Genomic DNA, 21,362 nt, shown 5'->3' on the forward strand with positions numbered 1-21,362 from the left:
GACAAAGATGCAGATGCTCAGGTAGCACAAAGTTGTCAATCTTCATTGCACTAACAAGACCAACTCAGCCTCCTGTTGGGATCAGCATTGATCTTTCTACAAAGAAATGGAGAAGGCAGGCATGACTAACATTTACAGTGCCAGCAACTAACCCAGGTGAAACGAGAAGTGCTCAGATTGACATCTAATGCCAGTGTTTTAGGGATGCTTCATCCTTCCTAGAATGGCAGCTTCATGCAGTGGTACCACAGCAGTGTATCTAGACATGGTAGCTATTCCAGAGGGCATGGTTTACCTGAATTTCTGTGAGAAGTCTTTGATGATTTGGACAATCCTTCCGTCTGTAATAAGGTCTAAAGGAGACTTTCCTCGATGGTTTGCATAATTAATATCTGCTCCTTCCTGTGCTAAGTAACATGCAATTGCAGTTCCAACATTCAGCTCTACGTTTCCAAGAAAGCCAGAAGCCTGCAGCTAAAATGCATTGAGAAACACTCTGTTAATAGGAGGAGCTCTGTTACGTAGCTGTATCAGATTTTAAACTGTAATCATCACACTGACAATCTGAGAGCACAGTTTTGCATTCACGAAATGCAAGATGATCCTTCAGTGTATAAACAGCAGATTCAAACCTTGTGTTCCAGGAACAAGCAGGCATAAAACTGGTCCTAACTGGCACTAATCATTACTAACCATGGTAAGGGGTATTCACTTCTTCAGTCAGAGGACAAGAATTACAGAGTGTATACTGAAAGAACAGCACATATCAGCTGATGGGCAGCTGGCATATGGAACCTGAAGTGGTAGCTATTTAAACACACCTTGTGTGCACACAATCCAAACTCATCTGAAGTCAAAAACAATTCTCTGCTGACATGAAGGACACGGCCTAGTATTCCTCATATATCCGTGAATATGGTGCAATGTAATTAAGTCCAGTTCAGGCTTTACAACAACACAGCTTTCATCATATATTGGTATGTCTCATCTTTTGCGTATCTGCAGATGAAGAGCAGCAACTGGGTGCTTGTGGTTAGCTAGCCTCTCATTTTCCATGCCATCAGACAGAAATGAATTTCTGTGGTTCTGGGGCATGAATTAAACCCAAAGACTCTTGGCTCTGTGAGCAGATTCATGACCTTTCCCATGTCAAAGAAAGAAGCACGCTATGCTAGCAAAAACATGTTACAGGAAAAATTGGTGCGTGACTATGGGAAGCTGCATGCTTCAAATCTGAGCATACTCTCAACAGATTTATTCTCCTATAAGCAAGACTGTTTGCTTCCATGCTCCTTAACAGAACAGACTCTGCACTATTTCACTGCCTTCCTTCACCCATTTAGTGTCCATTCCACAATCAAGCATTCTCCTATTCCCAGCTCACCTTGGAGAAGAGGGACGACCCCATCTCCCCTTCACGCTTCTCCATCAGGACTGACATCAGCTGCTGCCGTTCCAAGGCAATGTGCATGGCTGTGTCCCCATCCTCATCTTCAGCATTTACATCGCTGCCTTCACTTACCAGCAGCTGCACCAGCCCTACATGTCCCTGGATGATAGCGAGGTGCAGAGGTGTTTGGTTCCGGCTGTTCTTGACATTGACATCACAGCGACCCTTGAAGAGAAGAATTGCATCAAACAAGAGGAGTTGTTGCTGCTGCTGAGTTTGACTGAAGAAGAGTGCTGCAGCTGTGCTTGCTGACGCCCCAACTCTCAACTCCATCTTCAGGACAGAAATGTAAGCACCTCCAAGAGAATGCTGTGTGAATCAGCCCCTGCACCTTGGCCGTATGACCAACACACCTCCACACCACACACAGCATTAACTCAGCACTGCTTAGCAGAAAGTATGGGATTTTGAGGGTGGAAAAGCTAGAAAATTTGTTGGCAGTTTTGTTTTGCTTCTTACCTCTTTGATGAGAATTTCTGCCACTTCTTTGTGATTATTGAGAGCAGCAAGGTGCAGGGCAGTGAAGCCATCTTCTTTTTTGGAGTCAACCAACTGTCGAGCTCTTGCTAGAATCTTCTTTATGGCTCTGCAGTGTTGGAGGTAAACCAGAGGTGGAAGGTACTTTATCAAGAAGGAAAACAATGCAGAACAAACAGGCCTGCCTCTTCTGATCAGCAGTTATGAATGTTCTTTAAATTTAAACGAGCAGCACTGTGCTTGTTAGAACTGAGCCAGCAGATGCGATGCAGAACGCTCCTGCTATGTTGCAGACAGTTACAAGAATAAAACAATACATATGTTGATCATTTTTGTCAGCACAATCACCACAGAGAACCACACTCCTTTCCAGTGCTGCTACACCTGCACGTATTTTCAGGGCAAATTCTGCCTTTGTCTTTCTTAGGTATTGGATGATTATTTATAACAGGTCTTTGCTAGCAGCTTTAATGAGGCAGAGCATTAGGTTTCTCAGCTGCCTTCAGATGCTGCACGCACTGTCAGGAAGCTTGCTGCAGTGAAGTGGCACTGCCTGTCTGTACTGTTTGCCATTGCCAGAAAACCAAGCTGCAGATACCTGCACAGATCTTCCAGTTCTTCTGAGGTCTGCCAAAAACTGTAGTTACATGGGTTGCTTTTCTCTGTTTAGAGATACAGCTTACTCATTACACAGAGGGCAGAGAACAAAACACCTTGCTGCTATCTTCTTTCAATGCTGATAATAGTGAGGAATGCTCATTTCTTGTCTGACTCTTGAAACATTAAGTCTGTTTCTGTGCCTTTAATATCTATAAGGCTCCATGCAGAGTTAGCTTCAAGAAACACAACAGAGGAGTGCAGGAAGCTGGAATTTAATGGACAGAATACTGCACCTGTATCAATTAAAATATCTCACATTGGGTGCAGCAAGTAAGATGATCTCAGCCTTTCCCTTCTTTGCCAAGAAACCCTTTCTGCAGAGAATTAACATATTACCAGAACAACTACAAAGTAAAGAAGGGAGGAAAAGGAGAAGTCTCAGGTTCTTGGGTGATCATTCTTTTGCAAAAGCAGGCAGCGTACACAAAAATTGGCACCTGCCCCCCACCACAGGCACCACACACACATAGCCTCTGCTTACATCCACCAAAGAATTACTGCTAGATCAAAGAATTCTCTACATGAAGTCCCTGATAGGCAGTCAGTTCCTCCACCTCAATTAGGTGCTGCCCAGCTGGGGTTCACAGCTGTCTCAAGCATTTGCAAGATTTTATCACCATCTAATCTCAGAGTGCCTAACCAATCTGTGTGTTTTTCCCAGGAATGCATGCCATTGTTCATTCACTTACAGCTTGTTGCCTTTTAGAGCAGAATAGTGGAGCAGATTGAAGCCTTGACAGTTCTGGACAGTGAAATCGATGTTGGGTACCTCGGTGAGAATCTCAATGATGACTTTGTAATCTGCAGTGATAGCATAATGCAGGGGGGTGTCTCCATGAGAATCCTATAACAGAATACCAAAACAGAATACAGGTTACCTAGAAGTGTCCAATTAAGCAAACTGTGAGACAGGAACATATGCAGTCTTCCAGGTCACATCAACTCCAGACCAAAAAGCACTGTCATGCTGAGCAGTTTCAGAATTCTTGTGAACTCAGTTTCTCAGAGCTTGATATCAGCAGCTCAGCAGACAAATGTTCATATTCCTGGCTTTGAGGGACTGATCCAGCACTGTCCAGTTCTAAGAGCACAGAAACAGGCCCTAAAAAACAGGCTGGATCCAACTCACCACCACTGTCCTTCAAGTTCCTCAGTGTTAGTTCTAACAACCTCATCAGTCCTGGGAACAGGACAGTGACAACATCACACGTTAGGAGCAGATGAGCTCTCACTGGAAGCAAGCACAGCAGAGAGTACTACTGGTCTGAGCTAAGCAGATTTAAAATGACAAAGATGTAGACCCAAAACTGGAATTTCTGAGCAGTGAATTTAGAAGCATGCTTCCCCAGTGCAGCACACAGTAATGTGTTATAAAGAGAACTGCCTTCAAATTCTAAGCAACAAATGATGGAAGAGAAAAGCAGCAATTTCTCCCCCCAAAACAAAAAACATCATCACACAAAGAACACCAAAAGGGACCCGAAACTTACTGGGAGGTTGACATCACAGTTGAGTTCACAGAGGGCCTGCACCACTTCTGTGAAGCCTTGACTGACAGCAACATACAAAGCTGTGCACTTGGCATTGTTTAACAGGTCTGCACCAGCTCCTTTAGCAATAAGCACACGGGCAACATCAGCTTGGTTTCTGATTTAAAGGCAAGGAGTAAAACAGTCAATGCTGTGCAAACATATACCCTCCCTTCTTGCAAGCCAAACCTTCTTGGCATTTGCATCCTCTTAATCACACTCCATCTCCTCTTAAATCACTCTGATTTAAATCAGCTAGTACCTCCCCCTCTCAATAGTAAATTCTTGGCTTACAACAGGCAAACCAAACTAATCCCAACCAACTTTTCCTCACACCCCAGAAAACATCACTGAAAGCTCCTTATCACATGTTTTGATTCCTCACAAGTTTTGTAGCACAGAAATTGACTGAGCTGTGGATTGAATTAGCGTGTCTGTGGTCCTGAAGCTCGTGTGCCAAATTCTAATGATGTAAAGAAGTCTCCCTCTTTACCTTCTCTCACACACTGCACACAGATGGTTCACATGTTATCTATGAGTTTCCTTTTTTTAGCCCTTTCAGTCTTGTATCAAAGAGGGCAAGAAAAGATCTCCTACCCAAAAGCTGCATAGTGCAGTGCTGTATCCCCTTCTTCATCCCTCAGATTGACAGTGGCATGTGCCTGCAGCAAAATCTTCACAACATCCAGATGCCCCTGATAGGAGGCAATCTGTAGTGCAGTTCTGCCCTGATTCTTGTTGTCGACCTGCAGGAAAGACAGAGACATAGCAAACAGCAAGGAAAGACCTTGCCTTGAGTTCAGTCACTGCACAACAGTGGTGTGCTCAAATACTAAACAGAATCTGCATCCTGGTGGCTCTGCTTTATGTAATCAACTACAAGGCTGACTTTCTCCCTAACTATTCTTAAAGGAGAAAAGGATAGCACATTTAGTCAAGAAGGGAGAAATAAGCAAACAGAGCTGGAAGCCAGGGCTCTGATTGCGGCACCGATGCCAAATCCCTCTATGCCTGCAAGCGGAATACTTCTTGACATTGCAGCCAACTATTCCTTTTCTAATTGGAAAATGCATGAGGAGATCAAATTGGCTTTGAAAATGCCAAGTCCCCATTGCTTAATGTTACTCCAGGTACTTTAGTGGGCACTGTGCTGGAGGGTAAATCAGTGTTGAGGTGCTGCAATGAGATTTCTCAAAAATTAAAGGGACTGAAGAATAAAAAGAGGCTGTATGAAAGGCAAGACAAAAAAAGGAAAGGGAGCTACTGAGATCAGCAGGAGGCTAAAGAGAAGAGATGAAGGAGCTGGCAGAACCTCAGCTGACTGGCAAGCAGAACAGCTTTCTTTTTCCTTGCAGCTGGTTCTATGCAGCAATCTGGAGAGCAGGACAGGCTAGGCTCCCCTTGACTATGGGTGAGTTGCTCCACAAGGAGGCTTTAGAGACCACTGTGTTATTCTTACATTTACACAAGAAAGACAACGCTGAAACTGGAAAGCCCTAGGCAAGCAATTCTAACTTGCACTATGAAGTGAGCCTTTCCTTGGTGTATGTCTCTTACACAAATAACAATGCATTAATATCAGAATAGAAATAGAACATAAAATAGAAATCTAACAGAAATTAATAGTAACAAAATATTCCTTGACTCTTGGCACTTTCTTATCTGAAAACAATCACAGGTGTTCAGCTACTCCTATCTCCAGAACTCCCATTAACCTCATAAATAAGGATGGAGATGGAACCTTCCAATAGACAGCTTGGAAAAGCAGCTGTGTGAGTAGATGGATCCTAAAAGTTTGGCACACTGCAAGCATATGAATTGTTCCAGCAAGTCAAGTCCAGTTCCCTTCTCCAGTCAGACACCAGATAAGGACACTGCACAGACATGCACAGCATCAGAATCTGGGCAGCTTTTCTTTCCTGTTTCCAACAGTTCTATTTAGCAAGGTCATGTAAGGACAGATGCATTCAGTCACACACAACCTGCTGCTTTCTTCTCAGACAGGAGTCAGATTCTTGGCATCTTGCTATTGTCTCCATATACATATATATGAAGCACTAATTCTACAGCTGCAGCATCCATACAGGACACCTGAGAATATGTTATAAGGATGTAGCTCCAGTTCTGCTTTAATGCCACACTCTGGCATCATACAACATGCACATTTTTAATCCTAAATTGTAGCACTGTATTGAATAATTTAATACAAGGTCTGAGAAATCTATCATTTTTTTCCTGCTCCTCCCCTCACACAAATACAAAATTTTTATGATCTCATTTTAAAGCACATCAGAAAGTAAACATTCAGGATGCCTTCAAAACTTGCCTTGTCTGGGTACTTCTGAAGGAGCTCCCGAACTTTGGCTGCATTGTTGAGTGCTGCCCAAATAACCAAACACCCTGCATGGTCTGATTCTGTCTTCTGAGACAACAGTTTCTCCAACACAGTAATCAAAGTGCCTGGGTAGGAATAAGAAACAGCCACAGCTTAACAGCACCAAAGAGTATGTGTGGATATTCATATTGCATTTCTCAACCCCTGACAATCCAGACATCTCCATTCTCTTTGTCTCACTTTTTGATTCCTTTGCATTCTCTGTTGTCATGAGATTTGCTTCCTCATCTCTCTGATAGGCTGTCAGGCAAGCTGGGTTAAACGTCCAGGACTGGTCTCCAACTGACACTCGCAGATCTCCATCCCCATACACTTTGATCACTTTGCCAATGTGCCCTAGGGTCTGCAATTGAAAGAGTAATGATTTTTAAAAGGAAAGATGCAGCATGCTTTTTATCTCAGAACCAAAGCAATGCTTCTAAGAGAGGTTTTGCAGGCAGCACCCCTGCAGTGTGAAAACAAACACTAAACAAACACTCACAGACAGCTCCCACTTCAAGGATACCACAAGGTTCTCAGCAGTTTCTCTGTAACTGAACAGGGTTTCCCAGACACATTACAAATGTTTGGGAAAAGCTGATGAAACAACAAACCAAGAACTGATAAAACTGGGATTAGGAAAAGGTTTCCTCTGTGCCTTTAACTACTCCTGGAGGACATCCATGTTCTTTAGCCATACTGGTCAGCTCTGACCAATTTTCCACACTCAAGCACTGCTTCATTCCCAAAAATCAGGAAGGGCTCAGGAGGATTTTGGTTGAAGAAACTTCTTATTTGACTTATTGATAGCCAAACCATTTGTCAGATTCCCCATCTACCCACTCTGCTTTGGGCTTTTTGATAGGATTATATTGCCAATAGCTAAGAGCAATATTTCTGTCCCAGAAAGGTCAGGAATACTGCAGGGCAGTGTCACCATTACTAACTGCTGAGAAAAACTGAGGCAGTTGCTGGACTGTCCTGGAAGTGCTGCGTACTCACAGGTGCCATTTCATCTGTCCATTCCCCATGACCAGGCTGGAATCGCTTCACTGTTTCCATATCATCAATCACTCGGACAACATCACCAACCCAAAAGGTGTTGAGCTGCAACAAAAAAGTCAAACTTAAGGGAGATTAAACAAAAAAGAAATATATATATATATATGATATACATACCAGCCCCCACTCCCAGAAATCCCTACTGAACAATAAGTCCATCCACTTCAAAATAAGGCATCTCAAAACCTCAGTACAGCTACCAAGAAATCTGTAATCACTGCAAAATAAACACAGTCCAAGGGCTTGAGCATTTCTGTTTTAAGCCAAGTGCACATTTAAGTAGGGAAATATTTTGGGACAGAACAATTCTCTTCTTCAAAGCATTTATAAATACTACTAGAATGAAGTACTTGGAACTTTCCTTGGTCCATTCCTCACCATACCTGACACAACAGGAGACTTTAATACAGAAGTTCAACCTGTTGTTTAAAACAGAAAATCTCTGGTTTCTCTTTTCTGTAGCGATCCTTTCCCAGACACTGCCTCTGCTCACTGAGAAGGGACCACTGTCAGAACTCACAGACTAATTCTGCAGAAACTGTCCAACATGGGATGTTCTCTCAGCACAGCTTTTTGCTTAATGTTTGTTGGTTTTTTTGTACTGTGACCTCATTCAGGACTTTCACAATTTTGTATTCTTCCAGAAGCTCCCTTCATACTTATTAGCCCTGCTTCTAACAATCCACATTGCAACTCTCATTCCCCTCAGGGAAGGCCAGGCCTATCAGCTTTAGAAATGCAGATACAAAATTAGAAGAGATAGATTAAAAGACTCAGGTCATCCAGAACAATTAGAGAGAGGCAAGAGAAAAAAGATGGAAAAAATAGAACCTGAAGATATAAGGGGAAAAAAAAAAAATCAAATAGAAATGAAGTGGACAAAGGCTCATCTCAGATGAAAAAGGTAGCTACAGAAAGCTGAACTATCATAGATCAATTGTTACCACTCTCACCAAAGGAAATTACAGCAGAATATTTCTTTGACACTTGTTTGAGATGCACTGTGTCCTAACACAGCAGGACAAGCTGACAGCTATTCCCTGCAGTATTTAACTCTGGCCAAGCTCACCTAGCAGTACGTACCTTCGTCAGAGCTCCAGGATGGAAAGTCCAGCGGGTTTCACTGTTGAACTGGACCCTCACATCTCCTCTGTCCGTGATTCTGTGCACAGTCCCTGTCTGGCCAATGAACTTTGGAGGGGAAAAAAAACAGAGGGAAATCCCTACATAAACTGCACTGCTTAACAGTGAGGAAAGCAGGCAGGACAGTAAGAATGCAAAAGGTAAAAACACTTCAGAATACAGCACAAACTGCCCTCATCTTCACAAATGACAGAAGTGGGAAAGATTGCTATGGTGCAGTATGACACCAGCAAGGTATACTCCATTAATGTAACTGGCAAATTTATTCAATAAGCTGTTATCATTTTGTTTGATTGTAAGCTCACATCCAGTGTCCTATCACTACAGAATTCCTATTTGTGAACCATGGGACTTTCTATATTCTGCTTGCTTCCTAGCAAGCAGTTACTTCTGCAATCTGAGACAGTGACTGATAACGTGCTGAGAAAATAAAAGCAAGCTGTAGCATACCTCAGCCATTTTAGGATTCCAGCCCCCATGGCCCTCCTGCATCTCCCGCAAGATGTCGATGTCCAGCAGGCATTTCACTTTGTCCCCATGCTGGAATGGATGCCTGTCTGTGCTTTCTTTCCTCTGTAGCTCAGCTGGTTTTCCTAAAGAGAATGACACCACCCACATACGTGTAGATGCAGTCATAAACTTTGTCTTGATTGCCTTTGTAACATGGTTTGCACATTAACATAAGGTCTAATGGGTGTAAGGTAATGTAAAACCCTTTCTCCACTTGTGGAGCACGATGTACACTCTGTGGGGCAGCATGATGTAGACAGATCAAAGGCTTTGTTCTTCCTTGATAACGGTATGGATTAAACATGAGGTACTTCTAAGACGACAATTTATTCCCTTCCCAGAAGAGAATGTGTTTGAATGATGCCTGTCCTGTTGTGTCAAACATCAGTGGCTGTCCTCAGCAACGCAGTCACCCAAACTGTTGTTCAGTGGGCACTCACACAGTGCCCAAAATGAGTTCTTTTCTCTTTGAACTGAAAAAGCTGACATTTGAATCGAATTCTTTGCTCTCAGATGCTGACATCCCCATAGGAATTTCATGAATCTTCACTATCATGACTCTGCCTTGACAGAAGACCCTTGGGGCTCCCCTGTGGGATACAGCTCTGGGCATCTGATGGTCTTATGTGACCTTACCATGGAGAGGACAAACAACTTTGCTAACCACCCTGAAGTAAAACAAATACATATTTTCTAAAGCACACACTATGCAGAAGTTTCCTAAAACCACATGCTCACGTCCTGTTTTCCAAGCAAAAAGGGCTTTACTGTCAGGAAACGGCAGTGCAAGTAACAATTTCTCAACAGAAGACCCGTATCCACACACCTAGTTTTGGGAGATGCTCTTTGTAGTAGAAGCCACCGGATGCCTCCACAGTACATTTCAGGTCCACTTTTCCCTTGTGTCCAACTCGGTAGACATTTGTGGTACCATCAGACCATGTGACACTGGCCACACTACGTCCAGTCTCCACATCCCAGCCACGAATATCAACCACACGTCCAGTTTTACCTTCACCACCTGGTGGGAAGAAGAGAAAAAAGTGTCCAGCTTGAATTTTCCCAGAGACCAAAAGACAGCTGACTCTGAGATGCTTCCTGAGATAAAATTTAATTACATTTTTCCTTAGAAAACAGCAAGGTGAAAACCTGTCCATTCTCTAACTTCTCACCATGGAGCAGTAGCCCAAAGCCTAAAGTCAGTAGCTGCAAGGATGAAATTCTGACACATGTTGCTGCCAGGAAGGATTTCTGTAAGGCACTGCCACTGACCTGTTCTGCATGATGAACTGAAGCACACAGATCTGCATCATCAGCAGCATCCTGCAGCAGCGCCCTCCAACCAAGTGTTCTTCACAAGACAACCAACCAACAAGAACTCGTTCAGCAGCTCACAAACCTTCCTCATACCTGGTGTGTCCCACCTTGATCTGCAGAAGGCACACCTTCTTAATTAAGGAACTCGACCTACTCAATTTGACCAACTGAGAGAATCTCCACGTGAAGCTCACTGAAAGCCAGCCAGCCATTTGCTCTTGAATACAAACACAGAAAAGCTGAATCCTGTAGAAGTGTACATCGTTCTCTTGGCCTACAGAAATACTGCCTAGCTAGGGAGCACAGAATCATGGCACCACACTGTGGCAGAACAACAACACAATGCTGTAAAACCTGCCCAAAAACTTTAATCCTTCCGAAGCACTTGTGAGGTGGAAGAAGTTTGTTCTGGTGCTTCTCTTCACCTGCACAGCAGAGAATAATACCACTGAAATAGTTCAGAGCATGAAGATATGTAAGTGAGAGAATAAATCTGTCCAGGCATGTGGCCATTCCCTCAACTAGGAGAGACAACTTGTTAGCAACACCAAACCTAGTGACAGGCAATCAAAACTTGCAGATTCACATCCTCATTCTGCTGCCAAGGCACTGCATGAACTTGGGCAAGTCCCAGCACTTGTCCAGTGCTGTCCCCCCAAATGGGGTCAGCAACATCTGTATGTCTCACTGGGTTGACAGTGAGGTTCTAATTGCCTCTAATTGTCTGCAAATTCAACTCAAAGGAGCTGCCTTCCCCATCTAACTGCACACTGATCTAAAGAGGGTAATACAAACTCGTGGGCTTTACTGTGATCTCCCCTTCCCTGTACAGCTGTTTCTTAAGAGCACTAGTGTCCATTTCCATGATGCTAGGATTCAGAGACGGCAGCGAGGAAAAGGTTGAAATAACTGAAGAGTTGCAAATGTCCACTTTGAGAAGAGCTGAGCAAAAATTCTCATCATTTGGCAAGTTTTGCAATCAACACTAATTTCTGCAATCAGCTTCAGGCAACAGAATTATTTAAAAGCCACATGCAACTAAAAGATCATTCATTCAGAGTCCTCAACGAGATGCTACTGTCTTTAGCACAGACACACAAGGCCATGGCAATTAATACAAATGCTTACCAGGACCCTGTGTTAGAGTTTACAAGGCCACGTATTATCACTGCTTATATGTTTCCTTAAATAGAAACAGAGCTGCTCTGCTATCAGGAAGCTAAGTTCTGAACAGCAAACAGCATGTGGATGGGGACAGGTCAAAGAGGAGGCAGCACCAGTGGAGAACAGCTGAGCACCTGGCCTTCTATTTCCTCTCACTTGTTTTGCACGCAGCACTGCTTTCAGGTCATGACCATCGCAACCAACACAAGTCTCAGACATGTAAATGTTGATCTGATCTCAAAATGATGGATAAGCTGGACTGAGCATAAGCCTCTTTTGCTCTCAGACTCCACAAGTAATCACATCCTCCACTGAACCACAGAGCTGCAATAAATAGCGGAACCTTTGGACTTACAACTTCATTATCAAGAGAAAAAAGAAGCTGTCAACAGGACAGTATGTACAAAACTCAGAGCAGAAACACACAGTACAACTGTCATAATCTTAAAGCACTACACAGAAATCGCTATCAGTGAGTTACAGTCATTATACCAAGCATTTTCTGCCCAAAGTTACAGTTCACACACACAAAAATAAACCATTCTCCAGCAACAACAGCAGAAATTCTTCATTAGTGCTCCACATCACACTTAAGAACAGTGACGACAAACAGTCTGTAGTGTCCAAATAAGAACATTCCAGAGCCTTCCAAGGGAAAAGGGAACACCATACACAAAGTCAGACAAACCCTAATTTCCACTGAGTGGAAGCTTTTTCAGGAGAGGATAGGTCTTCATTTCTTTGCAACATGGTGTACATTTACAGTTCTATATAAGATCTTCCAGAATGGCTCCCATGAGTATTCACATCTATAAAATGGGAACAGCAAAACTTCCCTCCCACACCCTGAGTGAATGCATAGAGTCTATGTCACAGATGCACTTCTAAACAAATACAATAAATAATATTTAATTTCCTAAAGAACAGAGGCCTGCATCATCTGAACAGTTCCCCTAAGAGCTACTGCTCAGCACACGCATTTTCAATTAGCAATATGGCACAAACAAAGAGAAGGGGAAAAAAGTCTAACAGTCTTTTTATAGGACATCTCAAAAGCAGCTTACCATCCTGGTTACCCCATTCCCAGTCTGGGCCACGGACTACTTTAGCCCCCTGGAAAGTCCCTTTTAACGTGATGCGAGTCAGATTCTGTCGAGGACTCACTAGGACTCTGAAAAACAAAATAAGACAAAACAAGTTTATTATCACTACTTAGACTTCATCAAGATCTGTTCCATGCTTTCAACAAAGCTTGAGTTCTGAAAAACACGTAAAGCATGAAAGAAAGCAATTAAAAAAAAATAATGGAGACTTTGATGCTACAAGCTGGTCTCACCAGGAAGGTCAGAACTCTTAGGTACTGTTGCATCGATAGCAGAAAGACAACCAGTGAGTAATAAACTGAGTTCAGCAGCCCAAAACCCCACTGTGACTTTAGGGCAATGTCTATGGGTGTTACTAGAGTGTACACTGCATGAAAGCTTTAATGGCTCAAGCAGTCTCTTAGCTCAGTCGCGAGGAGTTCAGCACATTTCATAACTTAAGCTGCAGACTGCACAGCCTAATTCACTTTCTGAAAAGCAGAGCAGATTAGAGTAGTGTTATGGCTAGACTGTTTTGTTTCCAGGATAACAAAGACCTTTATCTACCCAGCAGTCTGCATTTCAAGCATACACACTGATCTTAAGGAAAAAAAACAGAACTACCTACGTGATAGTAAACAGGGGGTCTGACGTCCTGTTAAAGCAGCTTCCAATTCCCATAGTGTTACAGCAACTCCTCTGCTGGTCTTTCTGTGTGCTGTTCCTAGTTTCTGTTCCTTAGCAGAAAGCTTTTTGTAAGATACCAAGTCACTAAAGCTCTCACAGACCTGCTTGGTTCGGTCTCCTAGGATACAATCTGCTTTTCTAGGTGACTGCAGAGGTACTGCAATCCATACCCTTCACTCTCCATCTCGTCCTGACAGGCTCCCAGCAACTCCCAGCCACAGCAGCTGCTCTGCAGGGCAAGGGGGGGAGCCTAGCAGGAATAGGGCTGGCCTCAGAATACTGTGTTCATTTCCCATCTAATGCCTCCAGAGAGAAGGTGGAGACTCAGAAGGATAAAAAGCTTATGCTTGAACTCGTTGTTTACTTATCCATCAAAAGCCTCTTTTACCTTTCTTAACTTGCTAACATATCTCCTACCTGTGCTTTACAACCTTTTGCATCCTAGTGTAATTAAAAAGAGGGAGATTATATCCACATGTTGTTCCAGTAATTTATTTTACATTGTCCAAACTGTAGCTCTACATGGGGAAGATAAAGACCATTTTTTTGAATGGTTGTGTCAGGTCTGCGCCCTAAAAAGGGATAAATTGCTACAGACTGGTTTCAAAACCAGCGTGGATTTGTGTATTACCACTGAAACAGCTGAGGTACAACATGCTGTTTTCACTGCCTTGAAATGACAGTAGGAAGCAAGAGAGAAAATACCACTGCACAAGGGCTCAATGCAGTTCCTGTTCTGCCACCAGCTTTGACCACATCATGCCATACCTCTACATCCCTGTCCTGAAACAGGGACAAGAACTCTTCCATCTTCTCTGCTTCTACTCAGCTTGCCTGAGCAGGGCCTATCTTTTGTGCTAAGAGATCCCCAGCTTTAACCCAGCTACCCTGAAGCTCTCTAAAACAAATGACAGCAGGGCAACACCATGCAAGAAGCTCCATTCCCAATTCCACCTAAATGTTAGAGGCAACTCACCATAACTGCTGCCTCCCCTGGTCCCTCTACAATGCTGACCGTGTCTTGAACCACGCTGCTGACCAGCAGCTCAGAAGAATGATACAAGGTCCAGATGCCCTGAGCCAACACATCTTAAGTTTTAATTAAATTCAGCATGTTTTCCTCCAAATGCTGGACAAGAGCCAAAGTTATTAGCGTGTTGCAGAAATACCCAAGGGACAAAATTTAATGACTGCAATATTGCCTTTAATAACAATTTTAATTATTACAGCCATTCAAAGTCTGCAGTCATTTCTGTCCTACAAATTCCAATGATATTAAATTACTGTGGAGTCCAGAAGACACTTGGGAACGTGCTCTGTACAGAATGAAGCTATTCATCTCTTCAGCTCGCTGGGAACCACCCCCTGCTGATACTCTGCCTGTGCTCAATTTCCACTGAGGTGTTTACACAGCCTCCCACATCACTGAGAGCTATGCTAGGAAAATGGCATCATCCAGGCTTTACAGATAGAAGTTTAAGACCTAAACAACTCACTCACAGAAATTTAAACAGGCTGCTTTCAATCTGCAGTAGCAATTTAAGACCCTGCAGAAGTTGTAGCTGCTTCCTACCAGGCTCAGCTTATGGTTACTTTGTGAGGTAGCAGGCCATTAGTACTGTGTTAACTGGACCATCCCATATCTTTAGAGAAAGAGAGGGTGCACACCCACACTTCCTCTAGACTGTATAAAAAAAGCAGAAAGATCCTGCAGAACCAACAGGTAAAACTGACACCAGCATAAGAAACTGCAGATTCTCTAATCCTCCCTAACAGAGCTTTCCTGAAGCACTTCCAGCAAAGGATAAAGGATGCTCTGACAGATGGCAAACGGGTGCCGACTGCTCCTGCATGAATCAGGCTAAGACAAGGATGCTGTCTGAGGGATCAGGATCACACAAACCTATTTCAAGAACTGTCTTCACCAAGAATTTCCATTTTCCATTTCCAATCCTATTGCCACCTCCAGGCACAGTCTGCACAAAACTAGCTGCAAGTCTGAGGCCTCTGTTTATCTGCTAAATCCTGTTCTTTTTAAAGCTAAAATTCTACTCATTCATTAATAAGACTATAAGTAAATTCATATAAATAAAATCATACTTAAACATTAAAAAACAGATTAGGAAACAAACAGATCAAGCAATGGTCAGATTCAGCTCAATGTTACGCACCAAAGTTTCTTGTCCTCTGTGACACAGCATAAATAACACACCTTAAGAGGCTGCCACAGTAAACAAACATGCATCCCCTTGACTGTCTAGTAATGAAATACCCAACAGCTGTCACTCAGCTCCAGTATTAGCTCAGGCTTTCATTATAAATGAACATAGAAGGAATGAAGAGTGGGCTGCTAAAGCTGCCTTCAGTGCACACACTTGCTCTTTTAATGGGTCTGAGTTAGCAGTCCAAGTGGTGAGCTAGACAGGACAAAACCTGGTGAGTGTTGCTTTGCTATCTTGCTTACAGAGCCTGACTTACCTTCCAATTATTAAGCATATAAAATTCAGCAAGTGGATAAAAGATCATTTTAAAAAAAGCAGTGAAATTGAGTCATCCAGCCATTTAAATTAAGAAAGAGAGCCACTCTCAGAATTAACACAAGTTGCAAATCAAATAAGATCAATAAAGAATGCCAGCAATTGGCAGATGTCAGGAAAAGAAATTCAAATGGCAAAATCTACAAAACCAATTCCTGCCACCAGCAGTTCAAAGTAGGTCATTTAAGACCCAAAACAGCTTTCAGGTAAAAGTGTCTTCAAAACCTCTTTAGAAAACTAATTGGGCAATGCTCTGCAGTGTCTGTCTGGACTTAAGGCCTCTTAACATCCTAGGATTAGTGAGCTGCTACAAACAGGTACTTGTTGGTCATGCCTATGTTTAGCTGCACAGGTGACATGTGGAAGGGATGGCAGTGACAGTGCAGGTGGCAGCAGCTCAGTGCACAAGGCCATCACACTGTCATCCCTGCAGCTGTTCTGCCAAAGTTCTTGCCTTCCTATCACTGTGCTTGAGGTTGTTCATGTCCTCATTTTAGTAACCATAAGATTGCCATTCTCTGCTGGAAAAAGGAGGTGAGGGCCATGAGATCTAAGAGATCTCAGTGCTGTATTTCAGAGTCATTCAATCAACTGCAGGTGACAAGAACACCACAAGAAAAGCCAAACCCATACAGCAGTTACCTTGCTTTTCAATATGCAGTTGTTTTTTTTTAAGCCCTTGGGGAGCTGCCAAAGGTTCTCACTTCTACTTCATTGAGCAAAAAAAAACCAAGAGAGATGAATGATCTAAGCGATAGTCTCTTCACAACACTGAGGCCTCAGTGATTCATAAGCAAGCAATTTTTGTTCTTCGAAAAGGATGCTGCACTGCCTAGGGCAATGTGTCTTTGCAGCTCAGACCTCACAGCATTGCTCAAGTGTGATCATCCCTACCAGCACTGCTGTTCGTTTCATGTATATACATATTTTTCTTTAAGCCAGAACACTCAATTCCTAATGCAATCTATGAACACCTGACCAACAAATCACAGAATTGTATTTGCATTAAAACAAAGGTGTTCTTCCTTCCTGCTTCCACACAGAGTAATTTCTGAGTAAAACTGGTTTAGGAGGAGCTCCCTGTATGAAAGCTCCTGCACAAAGCCCACACACACTGCAGTTATAGCGCAGCGTTCCACCATCCAGCTCAGTCAAATATGTGTAACAAAGAGCACTTCTGCCCAAACAGCTTCTCCCAAAGCTTAGTGACTGCCAAGAATAACAACCTGCACCTTTCATTCATCTTTGAAACTGCAGCTTTCCATGAACAGAAGCTTCCTCATCATGGATTTCTCATTTCTGCCCCCCAGCACAGCTACACTCAACACCTGCCACTTAGAAAGTCAGCAAAGATGTCACCTAACACAGTTACACCCACCTCTGCTTTTTTACTCTCCCCTTTACCAAGTCTCCCAGAACCCATTCTGGAATCTGACAGGCTCACACTGTGTCCCCCATGTGTTTTGTAGCTTAGGAGATTGTTTTCTTAATTATTTTTATTAGTTGCCTGATAGTTCCTGCTAACATAGAGCAATGTTTTAGTGAAAAACTACCTCCAGAGAGCCCAGCAGTGCTTAGATGTTTCACAGCCAATATTCCAGAGTGGTGCTGCAATGTACTGGCAAAGTCAGACAAGTCACACAGGACAATACTAGGTCTGGCAAGTTTACTGGCAGCCTTCCACACTCTCTTCTCACACTGACAGCAAGCAGCATACTACCTAATTTAAACAGCATCCTGGATAAGGTCAGATACAAAGCAAATTTTCTTTTCAAGGTTTATTTACATCTTTTGCCATCCAAGTTACTCAGAAAATGAAATAATTTCAGCAAAGGATGAATTCTGAGAAAAAAAAAAAAAAATCACCTAGCAAACTTGCCCAGCAATTTCCCTCTCTAAAAAAATTTTTTAAATTGCAATAGTATGCTGAGGTGCTCATCCCTAAACACTGTTCAGCCCAAAGTTGCAGCACCTCACAGATTTTCTTGAGCCTAGAACTCAAACTGCAGAAGCAAACAGACACCCCTGTGCAACCACCTAGAGTTAGCTATAATACTGAGTCAAAAATGTATCCATATTTCCACTAAACACACAGTGGAAATCATGACGCTCATTTCACAATAGGATCTGCCTGGATTGTGATATTAACACAAGCTCAGGAAACGGCCTAATCTGGTGGATAAACAGAAGCCTTAAAGCTCAGAGACTATATCCTGAGACAGCACAGCACCCAGCCAGTGGGCCTCCCCCTAAGGCATCACTTACGGCTGCGAGTGCGCCGTCTCATAGCGCTCAAAGGCATGCGACAGATCGTGCTTGTTGTTCATGTAACACTGTGTGCACAGGTCATAGTCGAAGCACATCTTGCACTTCCAGCGCATCCCTCGTATGCCATGCTTCTTGCAGCAGTCACAGATGATGTTGGGATGGCGAACGCCTAGCACACAAAAATAAAGGAATGTAACTCGCCATGAACTTCAGAGGAACCAGGCTGACAAGGCTGTTAGAACCATAGGAGCATATTTTAAGGGGGGAAAAAAAGCTCTGTATCTCACTGCTGCTCAACATCAGTCCACAAACAGTGGCAAAAAGCTCACATGCCAGCTAGCACATGAGGCAAGTGACACACCTGCTACAGATAGTGTTACAGCACTAGAGTTTGTGCTCATTTCTGTGCCACACTTACCTATTTGTGCATTATCATACAGAAGAAGGTCATAAGCTCCTTGAAACCCAGTCCGATAGTTGGTTCTGTTGCCTTGATCCCACTGCACGACCACAGTCTTATCCGGGGTGGTGGGGCTGCCTGTCCGACCGATCTCAACCACAGTCCCAACGTTCCCTTCACCGCTGTCCTGGCTGCCCCACTTCCAGTCCACTCCACGAACTACCCGCATCCCAACCTGCATGCTGGCATAGGGGTCCAAGTCCATTGCTCTGCACAACAACCCTCAGAACTCCTTCATGGAAGGGGCCTTGGAGATGGACAGCATCAACAGCAACGCACCCAGCATCATCTGCTGCATTTTTAGCACACCTACAAAGACAACATAAAATTAAGTGACATCATCCAATGCATCACAGCAACAACTTTTGTACCAAGGCAAGCAGATGCTATTCCAGGTCTTACCCTTGGTACACAAACTCATTAGCAGTTCAATTAGCAGGCCAGGAGGTTTTCTAGATTCCACTTCCTAAATGCAAAGAACTCCAATCCCACCTTGAAGTATCCACCCCACCCTGCTGTAATCACCATCAAAAGAAACGCAGAGTAAAGAAATGACATTACTGAGATACATCTGACTACCTTCCATTTATATTAACTGTAGTTCAGCTGGTGGTTTTAAAATGACAGCTGCATTTGGTGAGCAAATCAGAAGTCATGCTTCTTCATACTATTAAGGTAAACTTAACACCAACCCTGCAAAAGTAATTCAATAAATAAATGCAAGAAATTCTCTCCCCCACCCCCCCACAAATGACCCAGGCTCCAGAATAGGCCTGACCTGCTGAATAGAAAAATCTGCATTTTATTTTAACAGGCACCTTGCAGCTTTAACACACATGGGAAGGATGTGTAAACTAGCCAGACCATTCAGGCACAGAGTCATCTGCATAAAAAGCCCGAAGATTCGTTGCAGAGCACTGGGTGTGAGGGGTATGAGCACCTGTGCTGCCATTTACCAGCACTACCTACAGCAGGAACAAGAGGGGGAGGCAGCAGATGTGCAATGCAGACAGGGATCAGTAGCAGCTCAGGACAGCCTTCCCTACTGTTGCCATGACAGTCAGTAATTGAGGTGAACAGCAATCGGATGCAGAACATCCACAACTTTGAAGTCAATCAAATTGATTGTCAAAGCCCAGCTTATAGCTTCACAGATCTCTTTACTAGAAGAAAACAGAAGAATACAGCTTTCAAGATTGAAGGCTAGAGCTGCTGCTCAGACTTCTGGAACAATCTGCTCTAGCAACCTTTTAGCTCGAGAGGGAGACCCAAAGACACGTGTAACATCCCCAATTTCCTGAAATATGAAAAAAAGCAAACGACAAAACCAAAACAACAGAAGCACAGAGTGCCAAGAGCCAAACTTTGCCACTTCCAAACATGCAGCCAATCTCAGCAAGTGCCACAGCACAGAGACAGCTCAGCCCGGGCTGACAAGCAGCTGATGAGCTGGTAGGACATGTACTCAGACGCAGCTGCAGCTCTGTGCCATGTGACATGCAGTTAACACTACCGCCTACCAATAAAGCAAGCGAAACCACTGAGGCCTAAAAATAAACTCTTCCTCCAGCCAAACATCCCCTTTTAAATGTATGGAGGAGTAATTTGATGCAAAAATCGAGTTTCTAACATGCAGAGAGCCTGATTTCTGTTCAGCCATAGCATCTCTCTAGCTTCAGGCTTTTTCTGCTGCACATCGCTGTGACATCCCAACACCTCTCACGCAAGCAGCACCAAAAGCAGATGTCCTTGTGAACTTCGTGGCATCTTCAGTTCTAATCATTACAAACAGACGCCTCAGGCAGCACTTTCATCTCCAATCCCTTTGTGGAGGTGGATGCAATATTGCTGAGTTTGAAGTGCACCAGTATTCATCGCTTTTATGAAGCTAAAGCCTCATGAGATTTGTACCATCTCTTCTTCCTTCAGACCTGAGATAAACAAAAAAGGTAAAAAAGCCAAACATTTCCTATTTCATCCAAACGAGGGCTCCAACGGTATGTGGGAACAGCAGGCACAGAGCTCAGCAGTTGAGGGTGAAATCCTCCCCTTGGTGAACCTCAGGGGCCTGGGCAGCTCCTGCAGGAGCCAAGGTTTCATCCATAAATTTCATCCAGTCAGGGCCATAAAATAACATAACCAGGAGAAAACACTCTGTCCTTTCCTGACAAAACCAGGCACATCAGCACCGCCCAAAGCTCACTGTTTGCTCAGTACCTTGTGTTTGCACTGTGCTCACAGAGCCACTGTGCCACACAGCCACAGACCCACTCTTCCCCATAACCTTTTACCATGCAATGTGTAACAAAACTTAAGCTTTTGCATCCTCAGCACAACTAAGAGGTGGGTAAAGAAGCTTATTTTAATTAGAAGCGGATCCAAGGAGTTTTACATCCTGCTTTGAAGCCCATAACAGTGCCCTGAGTTCTGTTCTCATAGAAGAGTGAAACAGCAGCAACAAAAACCACTAACCATGGGCTTGAGTTTATCAAATCGGCTTGCAGCAATTGGAAGTGAACTTGTGTCTCAGCTGTCTCCATGGCCTTTCACCCTCTGTGAAACAGAGCAGGCAGAAGGAGCCTCAGCAGCACAGTGAGTTCATGCTGATGAGGCTGCTCCACTGAAAAGCATCAGAAAGAGTT

The 21,362-nt window shown here is 43.5% G+C and overlaps 1 protein-coding gene across 3 annotated transcripts in view; it reads right to left on the minus strand.

Annotated features, from left to right (window-relative positions):
• Positions 1-21,362, minus strand: part of MIB2 (MIB E3 ubiquitin protein ligase 2) — a 31,657-nt gene that overhangs the window by 3,469 nt on the left and 6,826 nt on the right. For 2 of the 3 annotated variants that reach the window (XM_048967509.1, XM_048967510.1), the window contains exons 3-17: positions 18,679-19,029; positions 18,258-18,429; positions 12,751-12,857; positions 10,032-10,226; positions 9,146-9,288; positions 8,636-8,743; positions 7,493-7,597; positions 6,692-6,854; positions 6,443-6,576; positions 4,714-4,862; positions 4,078-4,234; positions 3,277-3,431; positions 1,910-2,036; positions 1,385-1,615; positions 296-474 (exon numbers count right to left, since the gene is read on the minus strand). In XM_048967509.1, coding sequence (XP_048823466.1) covers positions 296-474; positions 1,385-1,615; positions 1,910-2,036; positions 3,277-3,431; positions 4,078-4,234; positions 4,714-4,862; positions 6,443-6,576; positions 6,692-6,854; positions 7,493-7,597; positions 8,636-8,743; positions 9,146-9,288; positions 10,032-10,226; positions 12,751-12,857; positions 18,258-18,429; positions 18,679-18,925 — 2,372 coding nt within the window. In that variant the 5' untranslated portion in view covers positions 18,926-19,029. Of the gene's footprint in view, positions 1-295; positions 475-1,384; positions 1,616-1,909; positions 2,037-3,276; positions 3,432-4,077; positions 4,235-4,713; positions 4,863-6,442; positions 6,577-6,691; positions 6,855-7,492; positions 7,598-8,635; positions 8,744-9,145; positions 9,289-10,031; positions 10,227-12,750; positions 12,858-13,396; positions 13,506-18,257; positions 18,430-18,678; positions 19,030-21,362 lie in introns of those variants that run through there. The other variant, XM_048967511.1, reaches the window with a different exon arrangement.

This window comes from Lagopus muta, chromosome 21 (genome assembly GCF_023343835.1).
Source record: "Lagopus muta isolate bLagMut1 chromosome 21, bLagMut1 primary, whole genome shotgun sequence".
In the NCBI taxonomy this organism is placed as follows: domain Eukaryota; kingdom Metazoa; phylum Chordata; class Aves; order Galliformes; family Phasianidae; genus Lagopus; species Lagopus muta.